Raw genomic sequence first — 25,147 nt, forward strand, 5'->3', positions numbered from 1 at the left:
TAAGCAGAATCAGACAAACAGCAGCCAGTAACGGGGTCCCTGACGAGGTACGTTCTTGGCTGCACAAACGTGATCAGAACTGGATCTATATGGCTTAGGAAAAGTAACGGGGGCACTCGGTGGGCAGAAGGGGGTGGCTCTCCCTGGAGTCTGCTGGTTTGTTCACAGGACCGCGGCAGGCACGAGCTCCTCAGTCACTGCTGGTCTGGGCTGCTGTCCCTGTGCGGTTCCCACTGCTGGGCTCTGCCTGCACAAGGCTGGAGGCAGCAAGGGCCCAGGGGACACACCACCGCCCTGTCAGCCCTGCTCCTCCTTCCTCCAGGAAAACGTGCAGCCTCGGCCCTGACCACGGGAACACACTGGAGCAGCAGAGGGGTTTCTAGCGAAGTGTTAGTTGGCTGTTAACAAAGGCTGTTAGTTCAGAAAAGCAACACAAGAGCAGGGGCTACACGTGGATGTTCTTGTCGGTGGTCTGATGGTCACAGCAGGTGTCTTATTGCCATTGAGCTCTTACAAAACAGCATCACGAGGAGCTGGAGCCCAGGGAGCAGCCAGTGGAAGGAAAACATTGTGGCTGCTCAACATCCACAGTGGAGCAAGGGGCTTGGTTCCACCTGGAGTTGGATATTGCTGGCAGAGAAGACTTGGATTTGTGCACATTTGTGCACTGGGGAACAGCTGTCTGAGACAGAACAGCATCAAGGCCCAGACAACACATCTGAGGGGCTCCATCCTGTTCCCCTGGTTACACATCAGTGCCAGAACTCAGTGCACAATTGTTCCTGGCGATGCTGTCAGTCCCACTGGACTTGAGAGCTGCAAACACCAGATTTATGGTCTGAGAGATAAAAGTTTGGAGCAGGCAGCATCATGTCAGACAGTGCAGGGTGATTGTGGAGCTATCCCATCAACGCCTCTTCCCTACAGATTGCCAGTGTCCTTTATTTGAAGATCCAAGCGAGGCTACGGAGTCACAAGTCCCAGTGGTGCACCCAGCCAGGCCTGGCTGTCACATCACCCAGACTCACAGGAGACAATTGAGAAAACTGTGCAAAGCTTTTCCTTCTAGGATTCACTCCATGATGCGCAATAGAAAACCAGAGGGAAGTGACAGGATGGTTTACTGGCCCCGGGAGCCAGTGGGATCCAGCTGGTTCAGCTCGGACTGATCCAGCAGTTCAAAGTCATCCCCTTCAGCATCAGTGTCCAAGTCCAAACTGGCTGCTCTGAGGTGAGTCTTTGCCCCTCTCTGGGGATTGGTGCTGCGTGAGGAGCCAGGCTGAGAGCCTCCTGACAGTGCCAGCTGGATCATGCCCCTGGTGACAAAGCCAGCAATGTTGTTGGTGAGATTCTGCACTGATGGCAGTGTGCCAAATTCCTCCTGCTCGTATGGGAGCTGCAGATCCTCTGTCCCTTGTGAGCGGTACGCCAGGCTCGGGATCCCAATGCTGGTGTCATCCTCATCATCTATGCACGTTGCTTCTGGGTTTATGGAAGGGAAGTCAGGCAGATCCCTGGCAAAAGATTCTTCTGGGTCACTGTGACCATCCAGGTCTGGAAGAGGAGAAAGTGCTTTAATTGCCAGTACTCACCAGCACCCACAGGCCCAGGCAGGAGCTGGGCCAGCACCTCCCCTGGACAGACTGTTGGGAGCTCACAGACCACTCTCTTCAACGTTTCCCTCCCCTCATCCCAAGTGTTCAGATCCCATTGACCTCCCAGCTCACTCACAAGGAACACTGGTGCTGAAGCAGCCACCTGAGAGAGGGGAGCACCAGCACCCACAGCCAGACTGGCAGAGCCAGATCTGCCTGTGCAGAGCTGCTGCCCTCGCTCAAGCACCACAGGAATGAAGGAGGAAGTTCAGTTCTGAACAAAACAGGCACTTGCAGCTCATTTCCTGCAGCAAGGCTGTCATCAAACAGCCAGACTTCAGCGATGGGAGGTAACACATCCTCCCTGTAGCCTATCACACTGGAGCATGCTTGGCATTCCACACCTTCCAGAAGATGCTTCCTCTCACCTTCCGATCCCTCTGTCAGGGGGGTCTGTCCCCTTGAAAGGTTAAACATCCCATTTTCAGTATAGGAAACCTCAGCATCTGAATGCTCAGAGTCGGAGATTGTCAGTTCCTTGGCGACCAGAGAGTCATCCAGCTTAAAAATAGAAGATAAAATTAAAAACATCAGCACTAGAAAGGTTATCCCCATGCCTCAAGACAAAACAGATGATGGAGTGGCCTCCAGCTAAACCTGGACCCCATGTGAGACTGGTACCTGACACTCATTCACATTTACTGCACAGGCTAGGAGACTGCTGCTGGCACAAGCAGCTCTGGACATTCTTTAGTGGAACAGAGTGGGAAAGACCTATCTGAAAGGACAGCATCCTCATCTGCTCTCCTATCACCCTCAGCTGTGCTGCCAGATGTGCTGCTCCCATCTCAGCCAGATGCTGCATGTCCCCCCTGTGAGGTTTGTTCTTTCCAGCTGAGCTCTTCCCTCTCCCAGAGGCTCTGTTACCTTGGGGCAGAATGCAGCCAGCTCCTCTTCGCTGTCACTCCCATCATCCATGGCTTCCTGACCCAGGGCCCTGCCACGCACTGTTAGAAACCACACACAAAGCTGTTACTGCTGCTGGGACAAGGCTCTGTGCAGGACCAGAAAACCCCAAACTGCACATAACAGAGCAGAGCCAGCTCTGTTCCACAGCAGAACCATGATCATTTGCAGGTTTTTTGCTGAAATGAACATGTTCAGAACACCCTCGCACAGAACCTTTCCTCCTTTTTCCAGAATAGAGAACACACAGTTCTGACAACCAAGAACTGGAGCAGCTCAGTGTTGTGAAAAGCCCACAGCAGCTGCTTCCTAGGAGATGGCTGCAGAGGCGGAACTGCCTCTCTCTCTTCCCAAGGCAGTTCCAAGGATTTGCCATGCCAGACATGCAGCCCCTACCACCCACAGAGGCCAGAGCCTCTGTTCACAGCTTGTTCCAAGGATCAAAGATCCAGGTGTGAAACCTTGGGGGCAGAAAGGGCACAGGACTCTATTAGAATATTACCAATACAGCCAGACAGGACGTGCCTGAGCTTGTCTGGCCCTTGCTGCTGAACCAAATAGTGGCTACTGTGGTATTTTCACCCCAGAGACACTTTTGGCTGGCTGGATGCTGCAGCTGGGCACGTGGAGACAAGTCCAGGCATGCAGGAGCTCTGGTGGCTGTGGGATGGAGCATCCCCCCATAACAGGGTCTGCTCCTCGGGTTTACCTCTGGCAGAGAAGCTTTAAGGTGATGGTGAAGGAAAGGAGTCTGTTCTGAGGGAGGGTTTGGATCCAGAGCTTTATTCTGGTCCACAGGCCTCTGAATCCAGCAACAGCTTCAATACAACTTCCTGACTGTGTGGTTGCTCTTCCTTTTAACCATGGGGAGAGGGGAGGGAAGGAGTAGGAAGCCACCAACCAGGTACAGGAGGGGAGGTCTTAAGGGACAAAGGACACCTGGATGGCCCAATGCCCCCAGGGGTAGAGAGCATCCTTTGAATCTGCCAATCACTCAATGCCCTTCTGCAATGCCAGGATTGACAGACAGTGCTGGGAGAGGAAATGAGAGGTGACTGACACACCTGGCAGGGAATTATCAGGGGAGGGAGCCGAGGTTCTGAGGTAAACCCTGAAATCACAAGGCAACAGGACTCACGCTGCCTCTGGCGCTGCCTCGCTGTCACGTATCCCCGGACGCTGAAGTCCAGCCGCTGCAGCACGGGCTCCAGCCTGTGGTACACGCGCTGCCCCAGCCTGTGGTACACGGCCAGGGGCCACAGCAGCACCAAGAGCACTGCAGGAAGCAGGAATGCAGGTTAGCAAATTGCTCAGGATGCTGCTTGGCAAACATCCTGCATGTTTCCTGATGCAGCACAACACACAGAGCACGGCAGATCTGAGCACTGAGGGCAGTGCTGTGGGAGGCTGTTGGAGCAGCTGCCATCAATATAGGAGTGTTTCTTGTTGATGGAGTGACAGAACTATTTTTTGTCCTTTTAAAAAGAAGCCTAGAAGTTTCTCTTCTCTTCTCTCTCCTTTTCACCTAATCGAGGTTTTTTTCACCTCGATTAGGTGAAAAAAGCTACCTTGTAGGTCTAGGGGACTTCACCTCAAACATAAGGATAGCTAATTGGACAGAAGCCAAAAAGTCCTGCCTGGGCAATTTAGTAGAAAAAGAAGTGAACAAAGAAACTGATTGCTTTTGTAAGGTGTTTTACCAGGAGCAGGATTCTGGAACCAGGCTCCGTTTTTCTCTGTTTGTTATTTTGCCTTTTATTAAACCTTTTTGTTTCCAACACTGCAACAGAAGCCATCCTGCTGATTTTTATGCCTCCAAGGGGAGCTGAGCTATCTTGGGTGTGTTACAGCCCTCCAAGAGCTTATTAGACATGGTACAAAGAGGCTACTAAATTACATCACCTCTGCCAATTTAACAAAATTGAGAGGCCAACCTGTTAGTGCTCAGATCTGTAGTTACTAAGCACTCAAACATGTTCTCTCCAGACCAGACTTTGAGTCCTGGTCAAGAAGCACCATGTTCCTGGCAGAATGTATTTTATTGTTTTAAATTTTAAAGCCATTCACACAAGCTTTCCTTTTGAGCCCCATTCCTTGGACATGTGGCACCCACTCATCTCCTTTCACATGTAAGTCTGTGTTGGCACAGAGATTTACTTACACAGCAAGTATGAGAGCAAGAGCCCAGGGATATACTGGCCCAGGACAGCCAGGAAAGTGAACACTCCACACACTAGAAGGCAAAACTGAAGACATGAAAGACAGTGAGTTTCCAGGGTTAAGCAGTAGGTCCACTCACTTCTTGACCATCTCAGCCTCTGCAAATTCTGGGTGAAGTCATTGTTCCAAAGAGGGTGAAGCCTTCACAGTGTCCAGCCCCCTGCTCCAGCATGGGCAGACACAGGGGTATCTGCCCTCAGAGCCACAGGCAGCTGAGGCCTCCTGCCTCAGGGCAAGAGGAGCTTCCCAAAGCAGGGACACCAACAGCAAGGAAGAGGCTAAACTAGAGAGCTCTTCAAGGTGAAGAGGACAAGGACAGTATCACTGTGCTACAGGTTTCTCTTCTCATAAACTCAAAAAAAGAAGAAGGAAAAAGCTTGACACACTTTCTCAAACTGTTAAAACCCAGTGAGGAGACACATTTGACAGACACTTGAAAAGCCAGAAACCTACAGAAGGAGCAGCCACGCTCTCACTTCAGTGGTGCAATCCACACAGTGACATTCACTTTCTCCTCCCTCCTCCACAACCTGATTATTCTGCCTGGGCTTTCCATTCCTCCCCACCACATAAATAGGCACGAAGTTATGGGAGACCTCCCATGACAAACTCCCATCAGAAACGTGTTCAGCCAGTGCTGGATGCCAGCACAGGGGGATCCTCGTGGTCAGCAGAGGCTCCACACCAAACAGGCTATTTCTGAACTCTACATTCTTACCTTGCCAGGACTTTGCCTCTTGAAAACGAAGAGATTACTTAAGAAGTTGGTCCCGGTCACCCATCCTTCAGCCAAATGGTGACAGAGCTCTGGCAACCCCAGCAGCCGAGGGTGGACATATCCCCAGCTGCAGTGAAGGCAGAATTTGGGAAGATATCGCTGCATCAGTGGCAGGGTTGAAAACCCTTGTTACAAATACTTGTCTTCAAGCTTCCTTCTGTTCCCACCCAGCACAGAGCTCTAGAGATGAGGGCCACTTGCCCTCCAAGCAGTGCCCTGCCCAAAGCAGTTCATCTACAGCCCCTCTAGCAGCATCCCAGTGCTCCCACAGCTGATGAGCAGGAATTTCAGTCAACCCCCGTCACATTTCAGTTTCCATGCTGCTGAAGGGAGTGCACAGTGCAGAGGCAAATCAAGTGAATCCATTTACTTTTTCTGTGTTTATCTGGTCAACTGCAGCCTCCAAGTGTTCAGCATGAGGTCTAGAAGCAGCCTTGCACCTTACTTCATGTACTCAGTTACTCTGGAGGCCTTGAACTGGTCAGTTTTGTTAGTGTTGCCTAACAGCTAGTCAGGAGTACCTGAAGGTTAGAAAGAGCAATTCCTTTCGTGCTTGGGCCTCTTAAAAAAAAATAAAAATAAAGACAATTGTCCTTTGGCACCAGCTCAGATGATTTAATCAGGAACTGACATCCAGCACAGCCTGGCAGTGGGGCAGGAAGGTGTGCCCAGAGAGGCAGGTGTGAGCAGTGAGGCAACACCTCAGCATTTCTCAACCCATAATTAATGCTGCAGTCAGATCATAACTATGCAGAAACAACTGCTGGAACAAGCCTGTTAAATATTCCCTATCAAGTCTCAGAAGACTTCATTAATTGCCACAGAAATGCTGTTTTCCTGCTACTGGAGACCCATACAAGAGGAATTGCTCTTAAGGCAGCACTTCTAACTTCATGGGGCAGGGAATCAAGCAAGCATATCTGGAGGCTGGTATGAAGGCAAACTGTAATAAAATGGCCTGGGCAAGTCAAAAACTTCTCATGACCACCTGGCTGCATCTGGGTCTCCACCTGCCCTCTCTTGAGCAGCTCCCAGCTCCCCCCTCCCCCTCCTCCTCACCCAAAGGTGCCAACATCCCAAGCATGTGCAGGTAACAACACAGTATCACAGCAAAGTATCACAGCAGAGCAGTCAATTAGTTTCCTACCTCTCATTGTCTAATTCATCAGGTCTTGCCACTAAAATATTAAGAACAGACACTATATTAGTTGCAAGGAATTTGCCATGGGAATGCTTAGCTCTTGGGATTTAAGTAAAGCTTTAATAAGCTGGGGAACACCTGGAAAAGACATTAACTGTAATTACAGGATGGAGAAGCATCACTCCATAACAAATCCTGAGTGTGTACGTGTGACAGTACAGGACTGCAAGAGTCTCCCTGTTGCTTCTTGGTGTTTGTTGCACTCTAGAGGCTGCCCACCTCCCTCTCCCTCACTCCCTGCACACACCAGCTGGGGAGCAGGAACAGCCTGCAGACTGGAGGCATCAGAGATTTAAGTCCTTTGATACCTTCCCACCCAGGCTGGGACTTGAAAGGGATGTACCAGCCACCCTGAGAGATCAAATCAGAGGGATGAGGGAGCTGGACAGACACTGTCTCCTAAGAAGGAGCCTGAGCCAAGCTTTGAAAGCGAGGAAAGCTTTAATGTCTTCCCAGGAAGTACAGAGAACATGGATTGAAGCAGAAAGCTGGGAGCTGAACTTGCTGGTTAGTCAGGGAACCAGCCCTGGGAACATGCAGACCCTCACACTGCTCCAAACTAACCTGTCCATGCAAAGCCAAGGGACCCTGAGCTGCTTGGAATGGGGGTGTTCATCAGTGTATTAATGTCACAAAAGAGGGATACAACTGCTTTGGTTACTGAGAGCTGAAAACCAACATCATTACAGATGTTCAGATGCCTCTTCTCCCAAAGACATCTCTGATCAACAGCAAGGCTGGGACTTGTCTTCATCCTAAACTGATTATGGATTCTGAAGGGGAATCCAGACGAGTGCCATATGCTTCAATTTCTCACTCTGGTACTGAATGCTCACCAAGTGAATCACTGCCTCAAACCTGCACTAGGTCACGTACATCCTGTGGTTCAGGATTACAAGACAAATACCAGTGTCACAAGCACAAAAAGAACTTGTGTTTACACAGGTTAGAATATTCCAGCTCCAGAAAGAGCATGCCGGCAGTACTCTTGCTGGCTTCTAGACCCTTAAACCAAAAAGTTGAGGTTTTAATAGTGTAACTGCAGGCAGCACAGAGTCTGTACGGCTGGGGCTGGAAACTGGGCTTGATTTGCTGCTATGAGCTCAAAATGCAACTTACCACCAATTTCTGGCCAAATTTTGTGCTTCCACTGGTCTAGACACACTACTACTATGAGGGTTACAGCAATCAGGAACAGCAAACGAAGGGAAGTCAGAGCAAAGAACCTATGGGGAAGAAACCAATGAGTTGGTACTGGCCAGATCTTTGTGAGACAAAAAGGAATAACACAAACCGACCTCAAACCACTCACTCAGGGGGAAAACTCAGCACCTGCTACTCAGTCACACACAGCGTGCCCCGGGGGCAGCTGCCAGGTGACTCTGGTTTGCTCGTGTCACTTCTCCCGGGCCAGCCCTGCTGTACAGCTCCTGTCCCGGGCAAGCTGCCCTCTCTCCCCTGCCACAGAGCAGGATGAGTTTTCCCAGCCAGTTTGATGCTCTCACGTACAAGGAGAGCACGGGGACGGGGCTGCAGCAGACCCAGCGCTCCCAGGTCCGTCCTGCCGGGAACGGGGACGGAGCAAAGCCGCGGTCCCTTACGGACCGCTTCTCCCCGGAGGCAGCTCCCACAAGGCCCCCGACCCCCGCAGCCCTCAGCAGCCCGGTCCCGATCCCGCTCCCGGTCCCAGCCCCGCCGCTCACCAGAACAGGCCGTGCACCGCCACCCAGCACAGCGCGCTGCGGCCCGGCCGCTCCCACACCAGTGCGGCCTGCACAGCGCCCAGCAGTGGCTCGTAGGGCCCGAGGCGGCAGCGCAGCGCCGCGCTCAGCGCCTGCACCCGCCGCTGCCGCTCGCCGGGCCCGGGCCCCGCCGCCGTTGCCGCCGCCGCCATCGCTCCCTCACGGCGTCAACATCCGCCCGCCGGCCGCGCGCGCGCGGCCGCCGCAAGCATGGCGGCCCCCAGCGACCGACTGCGATGCCACACTGCGCGCCGCCATCTTGGCGCATGCGCGGCCTGCACCTCCTGCCGGGACGCACGCGCGTTGCCGGGACGGCGCTGCCCCGGAAGCGAGCAGCGCGCACGCGCACTGCCGTTGGCGCCGGCGGGAGACGCGGCGGTACCGGAGTCGGGCGGGGCGCGGAGCGGAGCAGAGCCTCGGCCGCGATGCCGCGGGAGATCATCACCCTGCAGCTGGGCCAGTGCGGCAACCAGAGTGAGCGCGCCACGGCCGCGGTGGGCCCGGGGCAGAGCGCACCGGGCGGGGTCGGGATGCTGTGGTGGGGGGGGGGGCAGTTAGCGGGGCCTGGCGGGACGGGGCGGGGCCTCACGCCAGTGGGGCGGGGCCTGCGGACCGGGGCGCTCCGGGCCTTTCCCCGGTGCCGGTCCCGCTGCCCAGCCCGCTTGACGGCTCCTCCCTGCAGTCGGGTTCGAGTTCTGGAAGCAGCTCTGCGCCGAGCACGGCATCAGCCCCGAGGGCATCGTGGAGGAGTTCGCCACCGAGGGCACCGACCGCAAGGACGTCTTTTTTTACCAGGTACCGGCGGCTCCGCACCGTGGAGCTTGAGTTGCCCTGGTCCCCGCGGGGCTCCGTGCCCCGGCAGGCTCTGCTCGCTGTCTGTGCCCGTTCCACACCCCCGCGGGCACAGGGAAGCTGGGCGGGCGCTGACCGCGCCGGTGCGAGCGGCTCAGCCCGGGCTCCCGCTCCCAGCCCGCTCCGGGCTCCCGCCTGCGCTCCCGCTCTGTCAGTGGAGCGCTGTGGAGGCGGAGCAGAGGCACGAGGCTGTGGCTGCCATAGATAGTGTCTTATGTAAGCACCGAGTTCCTCCCCCTCGCCGGCTGGGACGGCTCTGGGGCACAGAGACGCTGCACTGAGGACAGGCTGCACAGGGGCGGCCTCTCCCTCCTCCCTCTCGCATGTGGGGCTCACCTGCAGCCAGGGGGTGGCTCATGCTCTGGGAAGGAAGTGGCACTGAGCTGCAGCAGCATGGGGATCCTCTTGCTCCCGTTGTAGGCAGATGATGAGCACTACATCCCCCGAGCCGTGCTGCTGGACCTGGAGCCCCGTGTCATCCACTCCATCCTCAACTCCCCTTACGCCAACCTTTACAACCCAGAAAACATCTACCTGTCTGAGCATGGAGGGGGAGCTGGCAACAACTGGGCCAGTGGCTTCTCACAGGTACCAGCCCTAGTGCTGCTGGGTGAGACTCTTGAGCCCTGGGGCTTTGTCCTGTGCCCCTGAACTGTGTGGCACCCTGGCACAGGACCACACAGCCAGTCTGACTCAGCTTCACACTGAGCTTGAGCAGCTCTTGCCCATGTTCTGTGTGGGAAAGGAGCAAAACCAGTCCTGATCTCTCTTACAGGGAGAAAAGATCCATGAAGATATTTTTGACATAATAGACAGAGAGGCTGATGGGAGTGACAGCTTGGAAGTAAGTAAACAAGGGATTTGGATCTGGTGGCTCTGCCTGGTGTTTTCCCAACTAGGTTGCTCTTTGTAAGGTTGAGCTCAGCACTCTGGTGGGCACAGACTAGCTCAGTGAGCTTCTGAGCACAGAACATGTAGAGAGGAGATCTGAGGACAGGAGGTCTGTCTATCCCCACTCCAGCTGACAGCCTGCCCCAGAAGTTCTCTCGCTGTTTGCTTGTGGACGTTTTTCTCTATGCTGTCCATGTGAACCCATACCCTGTGGGCAGACAGACAGGGCTGCCAGGTGTTCGTGTCAGGCTGTGACATGGCAGCAAGGGAAGGGAAAACATCACTAAAACAAGCTGGCAGGAGATTCAAGTGCCTGTTGTAGGAGCTGAGCATGTGGGAGCTGCCCTGGAGTCAGGCAGTGGGAACTTGGCTTCAGTCATTCTAGAAGGAGGGAGGGATGTGAAGGACCCAGGGAAGAGCTGAGAACATGCAGTTCCATTTCCTGTGACAGACTGGACCCTGGAAGTGACATTGGATCTGCTCCAATGCTGTTCTGGGTGGGAGGAACCTGAGTGCCCTGGAGCAACTGTTGCACTTTGTGGGGTGTGCAGAGATGTGGATCCCACTGTGTGGGCAGCAGTGGCCTGAGGAGCTGCAGCTTCTGCTGGGGTCTGGAGGAGCTGGGGTCAGTCTCTGCTGCATCCATGCTATGAGAAGCTCTGACCCTGTCTGGCAGGTCTCTGCTGGAGGTAGCAGGGCTGACACATTGTCTGCCTGCTCTGGGGCTGAGCTTCACCTTCAGCACTTGCCTGCTGCTTCCTTCCAGGGCTTTGTGCTTTGCCACTCCATTGCTGGTGGAACAGGCTCTGGGCTGGGCTCGTACCTCCTGGAGAGGCTGAATGACAGGTGAGCACAGCCCTGTCCCCTTCCCACACCGCAGTGCCTGGCCCAGCCTGGGCAGCCTGCCTGGAGCTGGAGAGCGCTGACTCAGAGCCTCCACCCCCACCCAAACACTGCCTTGTGCAATCCCTGGCATGCTGCCTGCAGAAGGCTGCCTCCTGATACGCCTGGGGACTTCAGAGGCTCTGAAACTGGACTTGATCTGTCCAAGCTCTGCCTTCCCTCAGCCATTCTTATCAGGCAGCTGCCTGTGGACACCCTGACAGTGCAGGGGAGGGTGGGAGGCTCTGGCTGAAGGCTGTGAGCTGCCATCCTGGCCTGTTGCAGCTTGCATCCTCTTGAAAAGACTTGTGAGCAGCTGCTTAATCAGCCTGTGGATGGCTCAGCCTCCCTGTGCTGGCAGCCAGCTCCTGTGCTGCTGGGGTAGGCATTGCTGGGACACATTCTCTCCCTCCCTGGGAGCCACTCTGGCTGCAGCTTTGGTGACTCACCCTGTCCTGAGCCCTGGAGACTGCTAAGGCAGCTTGTGGGAGGGGAGAGAGCAGCTTGATGGTGTTAACCCTTGAGATGCTGCACTTCTTACTAGGTATCCCAAGAAACTGGTGGAGACCTACTCAGTGTTCCCAAACCAGGATGAGATGAGCGACGTTGTAGTCCAGCCGTACAACTCTCTGCTGACACTGAAGAGGCTGACCCAGAATGCTGACTGTGTGGTAAGAGGCCTGTGGTGCTGCCAGCCCAGGAGACAGCCCTGTCCCCACAGCTCAGAATTGCAGCCCATCCTGGGGCCAGCACCATGTGCCTGTGAGCCCCAGGTGCAGCCACAAGTACGCCCCAAACAGAAAGGCTAAGCAGATGTGGCCCCAGGGACCCTCACTGGAGCTAACCCCTGCAGAGCTGCCTGGCATTTCTGTCTTGGCTCCAGCAGATCTTGCCAAGGCAGGGAGGACTGGCTGTGCTTCCTGTGTGTAGCTGTGCTGCAGCCCCTGCCTGAATGCAGCACCTGTGTCATTTGCAGCACCCACATCATCCCCAGCCAGGCAGCGCCTTCAGCCTGCACCGGGGCCTTCTGTCACATCTGACCACACACTGCTCATCCCTGCAGCTGCTCTCTGCATGTGGCAGTGCAGGAACAGTTGCACTGGAGCTGCTGCAACTGACAGTGCTGGCCCAGGGGCAGAGCTCTTGGGGAGAGCTTGGAGAGCTCAGCCAGGAGGGGGGGAAGAGGTTCCATTGACGGTGTCAGTTACATGCCACACATGAGTCAGCTTGTGGTTTCAAGTGTCTGCCACTTGTGCAGAGGGCTCCTCTCATGGCCTGTGCTGGACCACCAGTGCCGTGGGACACATGGCCAGGACTGCCCTTCCTCAGCTGCCTTAGGGGCCCTTCACAGAGCCAGGTTTCTCTTGCAGGTGGTTCTGGACAACACAGCCTTGAATCGGATCGCGACAGACCGGCTGCACATTCAGAACCCGTCATTCTCACAGATCAACCAGCTGGTGAGAAGGGCTTTTCCCTCAGGAGAAGCAAGCACAGGGTTTTCCTGCTTTGTTCAGTTTAGTCTGAGCCAGCTTCATGGGCTGGGCTCAGGGGTGGGCAGCCTGGAGCTGTGAGTGAGGGTCCAGTGCCCTTCCAGGTGCCCCAGCTTCCCTTGGCAGTGTCAGCATGAGGCAGATTTTGACACGCTCTGTGACCCTCTGCTGAGCCTGTCCTCTCCCCTAGGTGTCCACCATCATGTCTGCCAGCACCACCACGCTCAGGTATCCCGGGTACATGAACAACGACCTCATTGGGCTGATTGCCTCGCTGATCCCCACGCCCCGGCTGCACTTCCTCATGACGGGCTACACGCCGCTCACCACCGACCAGTCGGTAAGGCAGCCCCAGGCTCTCCTCCCCATCCCCAAGGGCACAGAAGCTGCCACACTCACCTTGCAGCATCTGTCAGCTCTGTCTCGCTGTGAGCTGTCACTGCATGTCCCGGATCCCAGGCTCACGTCCCAAATCCCATGCCCACGTGCTCACACCACGTGACTGCCGCATGTGCAATGAATCAGACCTGAGCAGGCAGTTGTGCTTGTGCCAGGCTACCTGCTGCCTGCATCAGGGTCTGGACTGGCAAAAGCCACCCTTAGCAGTGATGAGAGCAAGGCCAGGAGAGTGGCCTTGCCAGTCCTGCCACCCCTGTGGGCCATCAGCTTCAGCAATTTGGGTCCAAACACTAATGCTCAGTCACTGATGGTGGACTACAGGTGTCAGACCCTTCCTGAATCTCAGTCTGTGTCTGAGATTAAATTTGCCACCCCTCTGCACTTCAAGTGCTGCTTCTTGTGTTTGGCTGGTCCCTAACCAGTGCCCCCCAGCCCCCTGGTGCCAGTGGGGCAGTTTTGTTTTGGGAGGTGCTCACCTGCACTGACCCACCATGGCCCGGAAGGAACTAACAGCTGCTCTTCTCCTCTCCCTGCGTGCGTTTCCTCAGGATGTTTCTCAGAGAAGCAAATCTGAAAAACTGCTGGCTCTGAAAAGGGTATCAGTGTGTGATCTGTCCTCCGAGGGAGGAGTGTGGGAAGGGCTCAGCCAATGGCTCAACCAGTGCAGGAGGGGGCTGCCACCTCAGCCAGCTGTCCCTGCTGTGGGCAGTCTGGGTGCTGGCCCTGGCTGTGGCCCCCCTGGCCAGTAGCAGCTGGGCAAAGTCCCAACAGCACTCGGGGAGGGGAGTGGCCAGGCTGCCCATAGCTCAGAGCTGGGCAAGGCAGGGAGGGCATGCAATGGGGAACAACCCCTTTGCTGTTGAGCCCCCACTGCTCCCTGTTTGGAAGTGGGACAGGACCCATGTTTGACAGCAACAACATAAAACAGGTCCCTGTCTCTCTGTCAGCTGAGCTTCACCCCCAGCCCCTGCTGTGCTGCAGAATGTGGGCCAGACAGTCCCCATGCTGGAGCCTCCACTGACACTTTGTTTCTTGGCCTGGCTGTGCCTGTTGTGCAGTGTTGGGATTTCCCTGTCTTGCATGTGGCTTTGCATGTGACTCCATCCCTGGGGTGAGGGCATTTCTGTCCAGCTGCCCCCTGCTCCTGTGTGTGTGTACCAGGCAGCAGGAGGGCAGGGAGCAGCACACCTACTCCCTCTGACCCCTGGCTGGCCTGTGCAGGTGGCCAGTGTGAGGAAAACCACAGTCCTGGACGTGATGAGAAGGTTGCTGCAGCCTAAAAACGTGATGGTGTCCACAGGGCGAGACAGGCAGACCAACCACTGCTACATTGCCATCCTCAACATCATCCAGGGGGAGGTGGATCCTACACAGGTGAGTCCCTGTGCTGTTCAGGTACTGATGGCCATGGTGTGGCATGGTCACTGTGCAGGGATCCTGGGTTGAGGCTAGGCAGTGCCTGAGATTCAGATTGCTGTAGTTTGGGCTTTGGCCTTATGGAAAGGCAGCAGTCATGCTAAAATGACTGAGTGACTGAAATGACTCCCCATGGCTGTGGGGAGCTGCTCCGAGGTCTTCTGCAGCCAAGCTGTTTGTCCCTCACCCTGCTGTCCCTTGCTGTTCTCATCCCACCAGGTTCACAAGAGTCTGCAGCGGATCCGGGAGAGGAAGTTGGCCAACTTCATCCCCTGGGGCCCTGCCAGCATCCAGGTGGCTTTGTCCCGCAAGTCCCCTTACCTGCCATCCGCTCACCGCGTCAGTGGCCTCATGATGGCCAACCACACCAACATCTCCTCAGTGAGTGCCTCCCCTGCCATGCCAGGCCCTGCAACCCCAGGCCTCGTGGTGTCTGGGCATTGTCCATCCTCCTGTCCCTGGGCGTTGTCCAAGCTCCTGTCCCTGGGTGTTGTCCATCTTCTTCTCTTCATTCTGGGCCTGTCACAAAGCCAGAGATGGGTGTGGGTGGCTCCTAGCAGGGCTCAGATCTGGTCCAGTGTCCTCCCAAGTCCTCTCTTGGGAAGGGTCCCTGGGGAGCTGCGGCTGCCCTGACGCGGCGCCGCTCCCCAGCTGTTTGAGCGGACGTGCCGGCAGTATGACAAGCTGCGCAAGCGAGAGGCTTTCCTGGAGCAGTTCCGCAAGGAGGACATCTTCAAGGACAACTTTGACGAGCTGGACAACTCCCGGGAGATCGTGCAGCAGCTGATCGATGAGTATCATGCAGCCACACGCCCCGACTACATCTCCTGGGGCACGCAGGAACAGTGAGTGCCCTGCCAGGAGACAGGAAGGTCCGTGGCCACCCCCACACACGCCGGCAGGGCTCGTCTCTGCCGTGCCCACGTTTGTCACCCCTCAGCGCTGCCTGGCGTGGCAGAGCCCTCGTGCCAGTGCTCCTCTGTGGAAAGCTCTCTGCGGGGAGCTGCAGCTCCTCAGCGGGGCACAGCCCCCGCCCCACCGTGTGCCCTGGCCCAGGACAGGACTGGGGCAGCTGCGCGCTCTGCTGGGAGGGAACCTCTGCCTGTGGGAGCAACACTTGCTGTGAGGAGGAGGAGAGTGACCCTGGGGCTGGGAACAGGCCTGGCCCCTGAGGTTAGGTGCCCACAATCCCCGTGGCCAAAGGCTCCGTGTGGCTGAGCTAGTCCTTGCCCTGGGCGGGAGCCTTGTTCCTCCTTGGCCAGATCAGGCCTGGGGCACGGGCTGTATCTATATTTTTGTAGGTTATTTTGCTTTAATAAAGGCTGTTCCTGCACTGATGCTGCCTGCGTGACTCCAGATTGAACAGCCAGGCAGGGAAGGCAGATGCAGAGACTGGGGTTGGTGCTTGCCTTGTCTGGCTGGCTGGCCAGCCAGCCCCATTGCACAGGAGGACCATGGCCACTGCTCACCAGCATGCCCTGGGGTGTGCAGGGCCAGCTCTGCCCTGGCTGGCAGTGCCATGGGGCCCAGGCAGCACTGGGCAATTGCTGTAGCAGAGCCAGAAATACTGGCAGGACCTGCCAGCACAGCTAACCAGGGCTGGGACTGGCACCGCCCTGCCTGCAGAGCACACGGCACCCACGTGGATCTTGTACAGGAGGTGAGGCCCTGTGCAGGGGTGGGCCATGAGGGGCTGGGGGTGCCCTCACCACTCAGGATCTGAGGCAGGGGACAGCAACACGAGGAAGGACATGGGTGGGAGGAGTAGAGTGTCAGGGGATACACAGCAGCTCTGGTCCTGACCTGTGAGAGCTGGGCTGTGGCCTGGGGACAAGGGGCAGTGCTGGCACCATCCCAAGCCCAGGCAGCCCAAGGTGAAAATTAGCATTTTCCTCTTACCCTCTGGGGCACAGAGCAGGTGACTAAAAATACAGCCATGGTGGCAGCATGGGCTCCCACGCCCTCTTTGGCAGCGGCCCCTGTGGCTGGGGCAGTTCCCCCCGCCGGGGCAGCCAGTGCCAGGGGCTGCCGGGGAGCTGGAGCTGCCTGTGCTCTTGGTGAAATGCCAAAGGTCGCCTGGCAATGACCAGAGGGACAGCAGTCCCTGCCCCCAAGGACACTCTGTGCTGCTCCTCCCCACTGCCTGTTCCAGGCCCTGCTGCCCTTGCTGCCCCAGGGATCCAACTGTCCCAGCCTCCGGCTGTCAACCCACGCTACAGGACAGGAGGCCCAGCCTTTCCTTTGTGCATTTATTTAGAAAAACAACCAACCAACCCCCCCATCCCAAGACAGAACCAACAAACTACAGAGGCAACACTGAGGGGCTGAGCCCCAGCCGTACCAGCTGCCACTCCACCATCCACCCCTGTGACATAAACCTGGCCACAGGGCCACCGCAGAGCCCAGCCACTCATGCAGGAGGAGCCCGTGGGTCCCCAGGGCAGCTTGGCCAAAAGCCGCCCGCAGCTTTCCAGAAGGGGTGGGTCCAGAGGACGGACAGACAGATGATGGCACAGCACTACTGCCTGGTACCCTCTGCTCTGCCCAGGGCACGAGCAGAGTGGGCAGGCAACACAAGTGCTGGAGGCAAAGGCACCAGGGTATAGGGGATGGGGACAGGCCTGGGGGCAGTGTGGGGGACCCCAGCAGGGCGGCCCCGCTGCCCACCAGGGAAAGTGCTGGGAGACGTGGGGCGCACAGGCGTCTCAAAATAAATTAAGGGAATAGCCAGAAAGGCAATGGCAGTGGGGGAGCACGACCCCCTGGCCCCCTGCTTTCCAGAGCAGCTGGGGGCCAGCACAGACCTGCCACTCGCTGCCAGGCTTAGCTGCCCTCCCACGCCGGCCATCGGAGCACCTGCCTGGCCACAGCAGCTGCTGGGCTAGCTGTGGGAGGAACCCACTGGTGGCCGGTGCTGCCAGGGCCCGGGAGCAGGGCAGAGCCCCGAGGGCAGCACAGTGGGCTCCAAAGTGGGGGGACTGGTGTGAGGCTCCTGGGGCCGGGGCAGCCGCTGAGCACCCGCAGAGGCGAGGTACGTCTTGAGGAGCTGGGCGATCTCATCCACCTGCAGGGAGAAGGGGTATAGGGGGTCAGTCTGGGGCACCCTTGGTGAGATGGGAGGGTGGAGGCATGGCAGCCTCTTACCTGGGAGGTCTCAAAAAGCAGGTCTCGATCCTCCACGGAGAGGCGGAAGGTGCTGCTGTCAGAGGCACCAAAGGAGGAGATGCGGCCGTAGCAGAAGCTGTCCAACGGCTCGGGCTCTCCCGGCTTGTAGAGCGAGACGGCCTTGGCCCCGATGCCCAGCCACAGGCGCTGGGGCCCTGGGCCCACTGGGCTCTGCAAGGGAGAGGGCTGTCAGGGTTGCCCACTGCGAAGGGCTGCCCCTGTACCACCCCCAGCCGGGGCCTCACCGCCTGCAGGTCGACATCGAAGAGCGTGGAGCCAAAGCCAGGCCACTCCCGCACCAAGGCCACGTAGGCAGCCATGGCCTCGGGCCGGCCCATGCCCTGCAGCAGCTTCCACTTCTCCACAATGGCAGCCATGGTGCTGGCCCCCTCCTCACGCAGCCGGCCCCGCAGGCGCTGGTCCCGTTCCGCCCGTTGCTTGGCCAGCGCTTGGCCCCAGAGCCCCCCTGCCAGCAGCCCCGCGCGCAGCCGGGCCCCCCGGCACTTGGCGGGGGGCCGGTGGGGCAGGGGCGGCAGGCGGGCGTGCAGCACGTGGGGTGGGAAGAGCTCCTCCAGGCGCGGGAAGGGCGCGTGGGTGGAGAAGTCACTGTTGAGACTCTGCAGGCGCAGGGCCGCCAGCGTCTGCAGCGTCTCCTCTGATGTGGGCACGTAGCCCCGCAGCACCATCTCGTGCGCCTGCAAGAGAGCGGGGTGAGCCACCATGGTCACCACGGCATGGCATGGCACAGCACAGCCACCCCAGCGTGCCACTCACCTGCTCAAAGAGGAGGGCAAACTCCAAGCTGTCCCGTGGGACATTGTCCGTGTCCAGGAAGCCGTAGTGCTTGAAGCAGAGCCGGCATGGTGGGTCCTGCTCCCGGTCCTCTCCAGCCAGGCTGCAGCAGACAGGACCGGCTCCATCAGCTTGTGGATGTGCCCCATACCCATCTGTTCCCTCCCACCCGTGGCCTCCCAGCCCCTCTCCTCCATAGGCAGCAGAACAGGACATTTACTTTTCAAACCTGGTGAGGACATCAGCCAGCAGTGTGGCACTGCCCACTGGCTGCTCCCGTCGCCGGGACTGCTCGTAGAGCGCAAAGAGGTTGGGGCTCTGGGACAGCCCCAGGCGTGACACAAGTTCCTGGGCCACCTGGGCGAGACAAAGGCAACCGATGGTGACCACGTGTTCCTGGCCACGGCACTCAGGGCTGTAAAGGGACACAGATTGGTCATGGTGGGCAAAGGCAGACAGCCCCTGGCCCCCTTCCACCATGGCTCAGCTGGGAGAGACGCTGCTCACCTCCTGTGGCACACTGCCCACCCAACCCTGTGCATCAAAATGTCCCCAGCCCCCTGCCTGGCACAGCCACAACCCCTTACCTCCTCAGCTGTGGTGTGGGAACTGATGGCCACACTGCAGGCAGGTGCCCCAGGGCAGTGCACTGTGCAGATCATCTCCTGCCGCTGCATCAGCACCAGGATCTCCTCCAGAGAGGGCACACACTCCCTCCCCTTCGTCTTTCCCAACGCCTCTCGGATGAAACAGGCGTACTTGGCCATCTCCGAGGCAGGGAAACGGTTCTCTGTCCTGCAAAAAATGCCAGGAGGATCAGGGTGGCACTGATCTGAAGGGTGCCTGGCACCTGGCGAGCTCCCTGGTGGCAGCTAGCACCCCTGGCACTCACCTGTCCAGGTGGAAGTGCAGGAAGCGCAGGACAGGCGGGGAGGGCAGGAAGGTGCAGCTCATGCAGGTGAGGAGCTGCCAGTAGTGCAGGTCGCCCTGCCCGCCCGGCGCCGGCGGCTCCGTAGTCTGCTTCACCAGCTGGCAGTAGATCTCATCCACCAGCGGGGGCAGGTCCAGGCAGGTCTGCAGGACACCCTGCATCAGCGGCACTGGGTCCCGCTCTGACTCCAGCTGCTGCAGCGAGTTGAAGAGCTTCACAGCCTCGTCACGCAGTGTAGTGTAGCTGCGGGGGCCAGGGGCTGTGGGATGGGATAGGGGTTAACAGCCTCGTGGTGTAGCTGTGGGGTCAGGGGCTGTGGGATGGGATAGGGGTTAACAGCCCCATGGTCCTCCCCAGGACCCCCTGCCAGCAGCTGGGCACTGTCCTCACACCCAGTGCCCACCTGCCCTGCACAGCATCCAGTCCAGCCATCACTGCTGCCAGCCCAGAGTGCAGGACCCAGCTCTGTGCCCCCCAGCTGCTGCTCACCACTTTGGTCCAGGCTGCCATAGGGGAAGGGGAGCAGGGGAGCGTAGAGGGGGCCACTGGTGTAGCGCAGGATGGGGTTGCAGCGATAGATCTGCTCCAGAACCTCAGGGCTGTCTCTGTGCTCCTGGAGGGCAAAGCAACAACAGCTGCAGAGGGGTGACCTGGCTGTGTGCCTGGCACAGACCCTCACCAAACACCCACCCCAGTGCTGCCTACGGCTGTGGGCATGGGAAGCCTGGTGCCATGGGCTCACCTCAACATCACGCATGAGCAGCTGGGTGGGTGTTTGGACAGGAGCTTTGCTGTCAATGACCTTCTGCACGGCGCACACCCAGCGCACAGCCTCGTTGAGGTGCTCCGTGTACAAGCGGTAGCAGTGCTTCCTGCCAAACACCGTCACGCTCCAGTAGCCTGCAAGGGACAGACCCACTCACCCACTGCCCACCAGCACCCCAGCCAGGCTGGCTCAGCGCCCCAGGGCTCAGCACAGCCTCTCCTCTGGGCAAAAGAGGCCCTCAGGGCTGGGAGGGTAACACAGGGTACAAGTTGTGCTGGGAAGACGAAGCCCGGCCAAGGGGCATGGGCACCTCACCCGTCTCCTTGTAGAGCTGCTTGTCTGGCCAGAGCACAGAGCAGAGGCTGGTGAGCACCAGGGAGCCCAGGCGCCTGGCCCCCTTCTCGTTGCTGCTGTAGTAGTCCAGGGAGTCAGGTGTCAGCACGAACCAGTACTTCCGAGGGCGGATCCAGGGGGTCTTCATGCAGCCCCGCATCTCCCGCTGCAGCCAGCCTGGGAAGGGGAACCCTCAGCCTCACTGACATCCACCCCACCGGCTTCTCAGCATGGGGAAGGGTCTGCACAGGTCTCACCATCCCTCTGGGATGGCACCAGCCACAGCTGGGGCACAATCCCACCTTTCACGAGAGCGTCAGGGTCGTCCTCCACTGGCCCTGGGCCCTTCTCCACGATGAGGCTGCGCATCTCCTCTGCAACAAGCAGAGACCTGAGGACAACATGGGGCTGAGCTCAGGCACCCAGCTGACCCGTGGGGGTGTCCCAGAGCCCCTGAGCAGGGAGCTGGTCTCGGGGCTGGGATGAGCTGGGTCCCAAGGGGCTCTGGGCACCCCACAGCCCTGCGGTGGGAACAGAGTCATTGGGTGCAAATGACCCCGGCTAAAAATAAGCTGTTTGCAGTCTTGGCCCTGCCAAGGAATTCGGAAAATGAACAACCAGGAAGGAATGTTGGCAGCAGAGTCAGTACTGCGCGTACAGCGAGCGAGCAGGCCCCTGTGCCCCGGCACCCCGTCTTCCTCAGCACCAACCACCCCAGGGCACAGCCTCTGCTGATGGACACAGCCTGGCAGAGCCTCCTGGCACCGGAAGAGTCATGCACAGCCCCATCAGCTAAGCCTGAGGCAGTCAAGATATCCAGCATGGCAGGGGGATGGAGACATGCTTGAGGATGCGCCAGGGATGGGGACAAGCACGGCAGTCCCGGCTCTGCCACTCCCTGCTCTACCTGACAGAGCAGCACAGCCTGGTGCTAGCTCGGTGGGCAGGATGGTTCAGCACACGCCAGCGCCAGGGCAACCTCCCACAACATGCCAGTCCCTCAGCTCCTGCAGCACCACACAAGGGACACAAGGCAGGGGAACACTCACCGCTCCGAGCCACTGCTGCTACGGGTGGGCTGGCTCAGGCTCACCTCCAGGGATCCCTGGGGAGGAAGGAGACATCTCAGCCTCATGGTCATTACCTGGCACCCCATGTAATGAGGGTGAGGCATGACTGTATGCCTCCTCCTCATTAACCCAGCTCTGGGCCCAGAGAGACAGGCTCACACCCTGCTGCCATGGGGCAGAGGAGCCCTGGCACCCACAAGGCCACGGCAGGAACCAGGGCTGCAGCTGGGGCACCCCGGGTGCGGGGGCAGCCGGCGGGCGCGCTGGCCGTGTGTCCTCAGCTGACCCAGCTGGCTGAATACCGTGCAGAATTGCACAAGGTCAGTGCTGAGTAATACGCTTACGGCACAAAGTCCCATTGTAATGGGGCCGCTGACTTCCTGCCCGCGGCGGTGGGACGCAGCACTGGGAAGTCCCTGGCCCTGCAGTGGGACAGGGTCAGTTCCTCCTCACGCAGCACAACTTGACATGGACAGTGCCGCTCACGTGACAAGCCTGGCACACATGCTGGGACACGAGGCAGAGCCCAGGCACAGGCAGGCACCGGGTCGGGCAGGGCGCCCAGCACAGTGGGGTGCGGGGACATGGAAGCACCGGCACTGCTGTCCTGGGAGATGCACGGGAGCTCCTGCCAGCTGCAGCTCAACAGGGCAGCTAGAGGCTCGACAGGCCAGAGCACGCAACGCCAAAAAAAAGAGACAGATGCTAAAAATAGTGACAGGGAGGGGGGAGCCGCTGCAGGTATGGCTGTGCTGTGGGGCAGGGCCAGGCGCCACTGACCTGTGGCATTAAGGGCACCTGTCACACAGTGCTGGTACCCATGCACAGGGCCAGCAGCTCCAGACACTGTCCCACTGGGGAGGGCCTCACACGCTCCTCAGGGCTGCAGGCATGGAGGCAGTGCCTGCTTTCTCGAGGGCAGTCCGGAGGAGGCAGCGGTGGCAGCCGGCTCTTTCTCAGGGATATAAATAAACAGGAGAGGAGCTGTGGCGGCAGGGCCAGGGTAGCTGCTCCCACGCTCCCACGAAGGGGCGGCTGACACTGTGGCTTTCCAAGGACCCCCTGGCCACAGCAAAGGGCTCTCGGGGGAGCTGGCGTCACCAGTCGCCCACGCCAGCCCGGAGCCAGCGCGGCCCATGGGATGTGGGAAGCCCAAAGACGGTTCCTTACGTAGTTGTGCCCTTGGCACTGCAACCAGTCCCCAGAGGGCCCAGCTCCAGCCCTGTCACTTGTCCCCACGGGTTGGCACTGCTGTGAAAGGGGACCTGCAGCTAAGGGACCGACAGAGCCAGGGCCGTGCTACAGCCCCCGCAGCGGGCAGGGGACAGAGGCCACAGCAAGGGGGACCAGGCAGCCACCACCCCCTGCGCCCCGCGAGTCCGGGCTGGGATTCGGCCCCAGGACGCTTGCTGCAGGAGAGCGGCGGGACAGACAGAGAGGAGCCGCGGGAGCTGCCCCCGCACCCCGCGCTATCAGCCGTCACACACGCAGCCCGGCCGGAGGAAGCACCGGTTTCCGCCGCTCCGTTTCCCTCCAGAGAGGAAGCAGCCGGAGAGCGGAGATCCAGGCCCGCTTCCCGCGCTCGGCACGTGCTCCCGGGACAGCCCCGGTCCGCTCCGGCGGGGCAGTCCGGGGCCCCGCCGCGGGTCTGGCACGGTGCCCCGCGGCCCCCGTGCTAAGGAGCGGGAAGCCCGGGCCGAAGCGGGCAGAAGCACCCAGCGGGATGGTCGGTCCTGCCCCGCGGGCCCGGGACCTCCGCGCCCGCCCGGAGCCTCCTCTGGGTTCGGCTCGCCCGCACCCGCCGGAACGACCCACCCTGCACCCAGCGGGACCGCCCCGGCGGCGCGTCCGCGCTCGTCCCGGTGGCCGTCCCAGCGCCGGTGCCGGCCCCACCTGGTCTCCCTGGGCGCGGAGCTCGAAGGACGCCTCCTCCTCGTCTTCGGCCTCGCCGTCCGCCTCCCGCTCCGCCTCGCCGTAGTCCCGCCGCAGCAGCGTGAAGCCCCGCCGACAGCACAGCAACCACCACAGCCCGCCCGGGAACGGCATCGCCCCGCCGACACCAACGGGACGGCACCGGGACGCGACGGGACCGGCCCGCCCCGCGCACCGGCCGCCGGCCCCGCCGCCGCCCCGGGCGGGCCGGGCCGCGCGTCACCGGGCGCCGCCAATCGCCGCGCGCGGCCCGGGGCGGAGCTCCCGCCCGGGGCGGCGGGGCCGCCGGTGCGTCAGCTGCGGGGCGGGGGCAGCGCGGGGCCGGGCTGCGCTAGGGCCGGTGCTCCCGGAGCCACTGCCGGTGGGGTGCACCGGGTACCCTTGGCACCTCACGGGGGCACCGGCACTGAGCGCCGCCTGCACCCGGTGTGGGCACCGGCACCGGGCACGGGCCCCTGCCCTGCCCCGCGGCACCCGCATCGTGCTCTGCCTTGGCTCCTGCGTGCGGCAACGCTGGCGCCTGTCCCAGCATGGCGACTCAGCCCGGTGTGGTGCCAAGTTTGTGCCAGCGGGCAGCACCGTGGGTTCTGTGCTCGGGCAGGAGGGCACCGTGGCCAGGAGGGCACCATGCCCGGGCAGGCCTGTCCTGCAGGCCCTCATAGCGACTTTCCCCCGAGGAGCTGGTGGAAGGCGTTCATGGTGGGGTCACACCTATGGCGGTGCCACAGCTGTGTGGCTCAGCTCAGCCCCGGGTCTGCCCGGCAGAGGGTCTGTGGCACCTTCAAGCCATGGGTGCCATGGCAGCGTCCAGGCTCTGGTCCCACTCCCAAAGCCCCAGGAGTTCCGGCTCTGGCTGTGCTACAGCTGTTGGGTCAGCGCCGTCCCTGGGAGCCCGGCTGCTGGGATGCGCAGGCAGGAAGCTCCGGCTGCCAGCTTCCCTCCCACGCAGCCTGCGCTGGATTGTGCCTGGGGCTGAGCCCCTGGTCTGGGGCCGGCTGTGCAGCCTGGCCAGTCAGAGCATCCAGCAGAGCCCACCAGCTGTGGAGGTATGGGAGGACTGGAATGGGACCACCCCAGACCACAGGCTGAGTGGGCAGCAGGGGCATTGTGCTGTCTGGCCAAGCACTGCCCGAATCTGGCTCTTGATCCCCACCAAGGGCTGTGGGGGACAGAGACCCATCACCCCACCTCTGCGGCTGCTGAGTCAGCAGTAACCTGCTTCTGGCCCAACAGTAGGTGAAGCTTCTGGAATGGCTTCTTCCAGTCGAGCCCTGGGCTAATCGCAAACAGCGCAGGGGATGAACAGGAAGCCGCCTCCAACCCTGGCAGGACCGGGAGGTGCTTCCCTGCATGAAGCAGGCCCCATGAGCAGCTGCACCACAGCCAAGCCCAGTCCTGTTCCCAGCACTGTGGAGCGCTTCCTTAGCCAGGCCTGGTGAGTGGGACATGGCCCCGGCGCTGCTGGTCCATGGCACCATGCGCCAGCCCGTGGGACAAGTGTAGCTCGCCCGTGGTCATGTGTTGGTCGCCACGTGTCCGGCCCGGGCCAGCCCCAGCGAAGCGGCCTGGTGCCGCAGAGCTTCTGGGCCGGGATGTGCCGTGGCACAGGAGCTCGTGGGGGGAGTAAGGAGGGGAAAGAAACCTCCCTCTGCCCCCGCCCTGGGGTGCAGGACCCAAGGAGGGTTTGTCCGGGCGGGGAGGGGGTTCTCTGCTGTCGCTGTCCTCT

The 25,147-nt window shown here is 59.8% G+C and overlaps 3 protein-coding genes across 3 annotated transcripts; 1 reads left to right on the forward strand and 2 right to left on the reverse strand.

Annotated features, from left to right (window-relative positions):
* Positions 1 to 28: 28 nt before the first annotated feature.
* On the reverse strand, positions 29 to 8,757 carry RETREG3 (reticulophagy regulator family member 3). The gene is made up of 9 exons (XM_030233493.2): positions 8,464 to 8,757; positions 7,880 to 7,986; positions 6,707 to 6,737; positions 5,500 to 5,626; positions 4,723 to 4,807; positions 3,700 to 3,837; positions 2,523 to 2,602; positions 2,024 to 2,156; positions 29 to 1,554 (listed from the first exon to the last, which is right to left on the reverse strand). Exons 1-9 carry the CDS (start codon positions 8,652 to 8,654, stop codon positions 1,121 to 1,123), a joined length of 1,326 nt encoding a protein of 441 aa, XP_030089353.1. The 5' UTR covers positions 8,655 to 8,757; the 3' UTR covers positions 29 to 1,120.
* Positions 8,758 to 8,814: 57 nt separating this feature from the next.
* On the forward strand, positions 8,815 to 15,769 carry TUBG1 (tubulin gamma 1). Its single transcript, XM_030233492.2, has 11 exons — positions 8,815 to 8,976; positions 9,185 to 9,297; positions 9,775 to 9,942; positions 10,130 to 10,198; positions 11,012 to 11,091; positions 11,672 to 11,798; positions 12,498 to 12,584; positions 12,808 to 12,957; positions 14,238 to 14,390; positions 14,652 to 14,813; positions 15,084 to 15,769. Exons 1-11 carry the CDS (start codon positions 8,928 to 8,930, stop codon positions 15,279 to 15,281), a joined length of 1,356 nt encoding a protein of 451 aa, XP_030089352.1. The 5' UTR covers positions 8,815 to 8,927; the 3' UTR covers positions 15,282 to 15,769.
* Positions 15,770 to 16,667: 898 nt separating this feature from the next.
* Positions 16,668 to 23,614, reverse strand: PLEKHH3 (pleckstrin homology, MyTH4 and FERM domain containing H3). The gene is made up of 13 exons (XM_030230529.2): positions 23,383 to 23,614; positions 21,469 to 21,524; positions 20,722 to 20,810; positions 20,402 to 20,596; positions 20,063 to 20,220; positions 19,810 to 19,933; positions 19,282 to 19,579; positions 18,977 to 19,184; positions 18,610 to 18,746; positions 18,372 to 18,492; positions 17,843 to 18,292; positions 17,577 to 17,768; positions 16,668 to 17,496 (listed from the first exon to the last, which is right to left on the reverse strand). The coding sequence occupies exons 1-13, from the start codon at positions 23,533 to 23,535 to the stop codon at positions 17,314 to 17,316; spliced, it is 2,364 nt and encodes a 787-aa protein (XP_030086389.2). The 5' UTR covers positions 23,536 to 23,614; the 3' UTR covers positions 16,668 to 17,313.
* Between the last annotated feature and the right edge of the window lie 1,533 nt (positions 23,615 to 25,147).

The sequence above is a fragment of the Serinus canaria genome, chromosome 27 (assembly GCF_022539315.1).
Source record: "Serinus canaria isolate serCan28SL12 chromosome 27, serCan2020, whole genome shotgun sequence".
Lineage (NCBI taxonomy): Eukaryota > Metazoa > Chordata > Aves > Passeriformes > Fringillidae > Serinus > Serinus canaria.

Coding starts and splice junctions, on each gene's coding strand:
- PLEKHH3 (XM_030230529.2), bottom strand. CDS start 23,535: ATGCCGTTCCCGGGCGGGCTGTGGTGGTTGCTGTGCTGTCGGCGGGGC. Junction 18,493..18,609: donor GTCCTCACCAGGTTTGAAAA/GTAAATGTCCTG, acceptor TGTCTGCTGCAG/CCTGGCTGGAGAGGACCGGG. Junction 17,769..17,842: donor TCGATGTCGACCTGCAGGCG/GTGAGGCCCCGG, acceptor TCTCCCTTGCAG/AGCCCAGTGGGCCCAGGGCC.
- TUBG1 (XM_030233492.2), top strand. CDS start 8,928: ATGCCGCGGGAGATCATCACCCTGCAGCTGGGCCAGTGCGGCAACCAG. Junction 10,199..11,011: donor ATGGGAGTGACAGCTTGGAA/GTAAGTAAACAA, acceptor GCTTCCTTCCAG/GGCTTTGTGCTTTGCCACTC. Junction 11,092..11,671: donor CTGGAGAGGCTGAATGACAG/GTGAGCACAGCC, acceptor ACTTCTTACTAG/GTATCCCAAGAAACTGGTGG.
- RETREG3 (XM_030233493.2), bottom strand. CDS start 8,654: ATGGCGGCGGCGGCAACGGCGGCGGGGCCCGGGCCCGGCGAGCGGCAG. Junction 7,987..8,463: donor GCGGTGCACGGCCTGTTCTG/GTGAGCGGCGGG, acceptor TCTTCCCCATAG/GTTCTTTGCTCTGACTTCCC. Junction 6,738..7,879: donor AATTTGGCCAGAAATTGGTG/GTAAGTTGCATT, acceptor TTAATATTTTAG/TGGCAAGACCTGATGAATTA.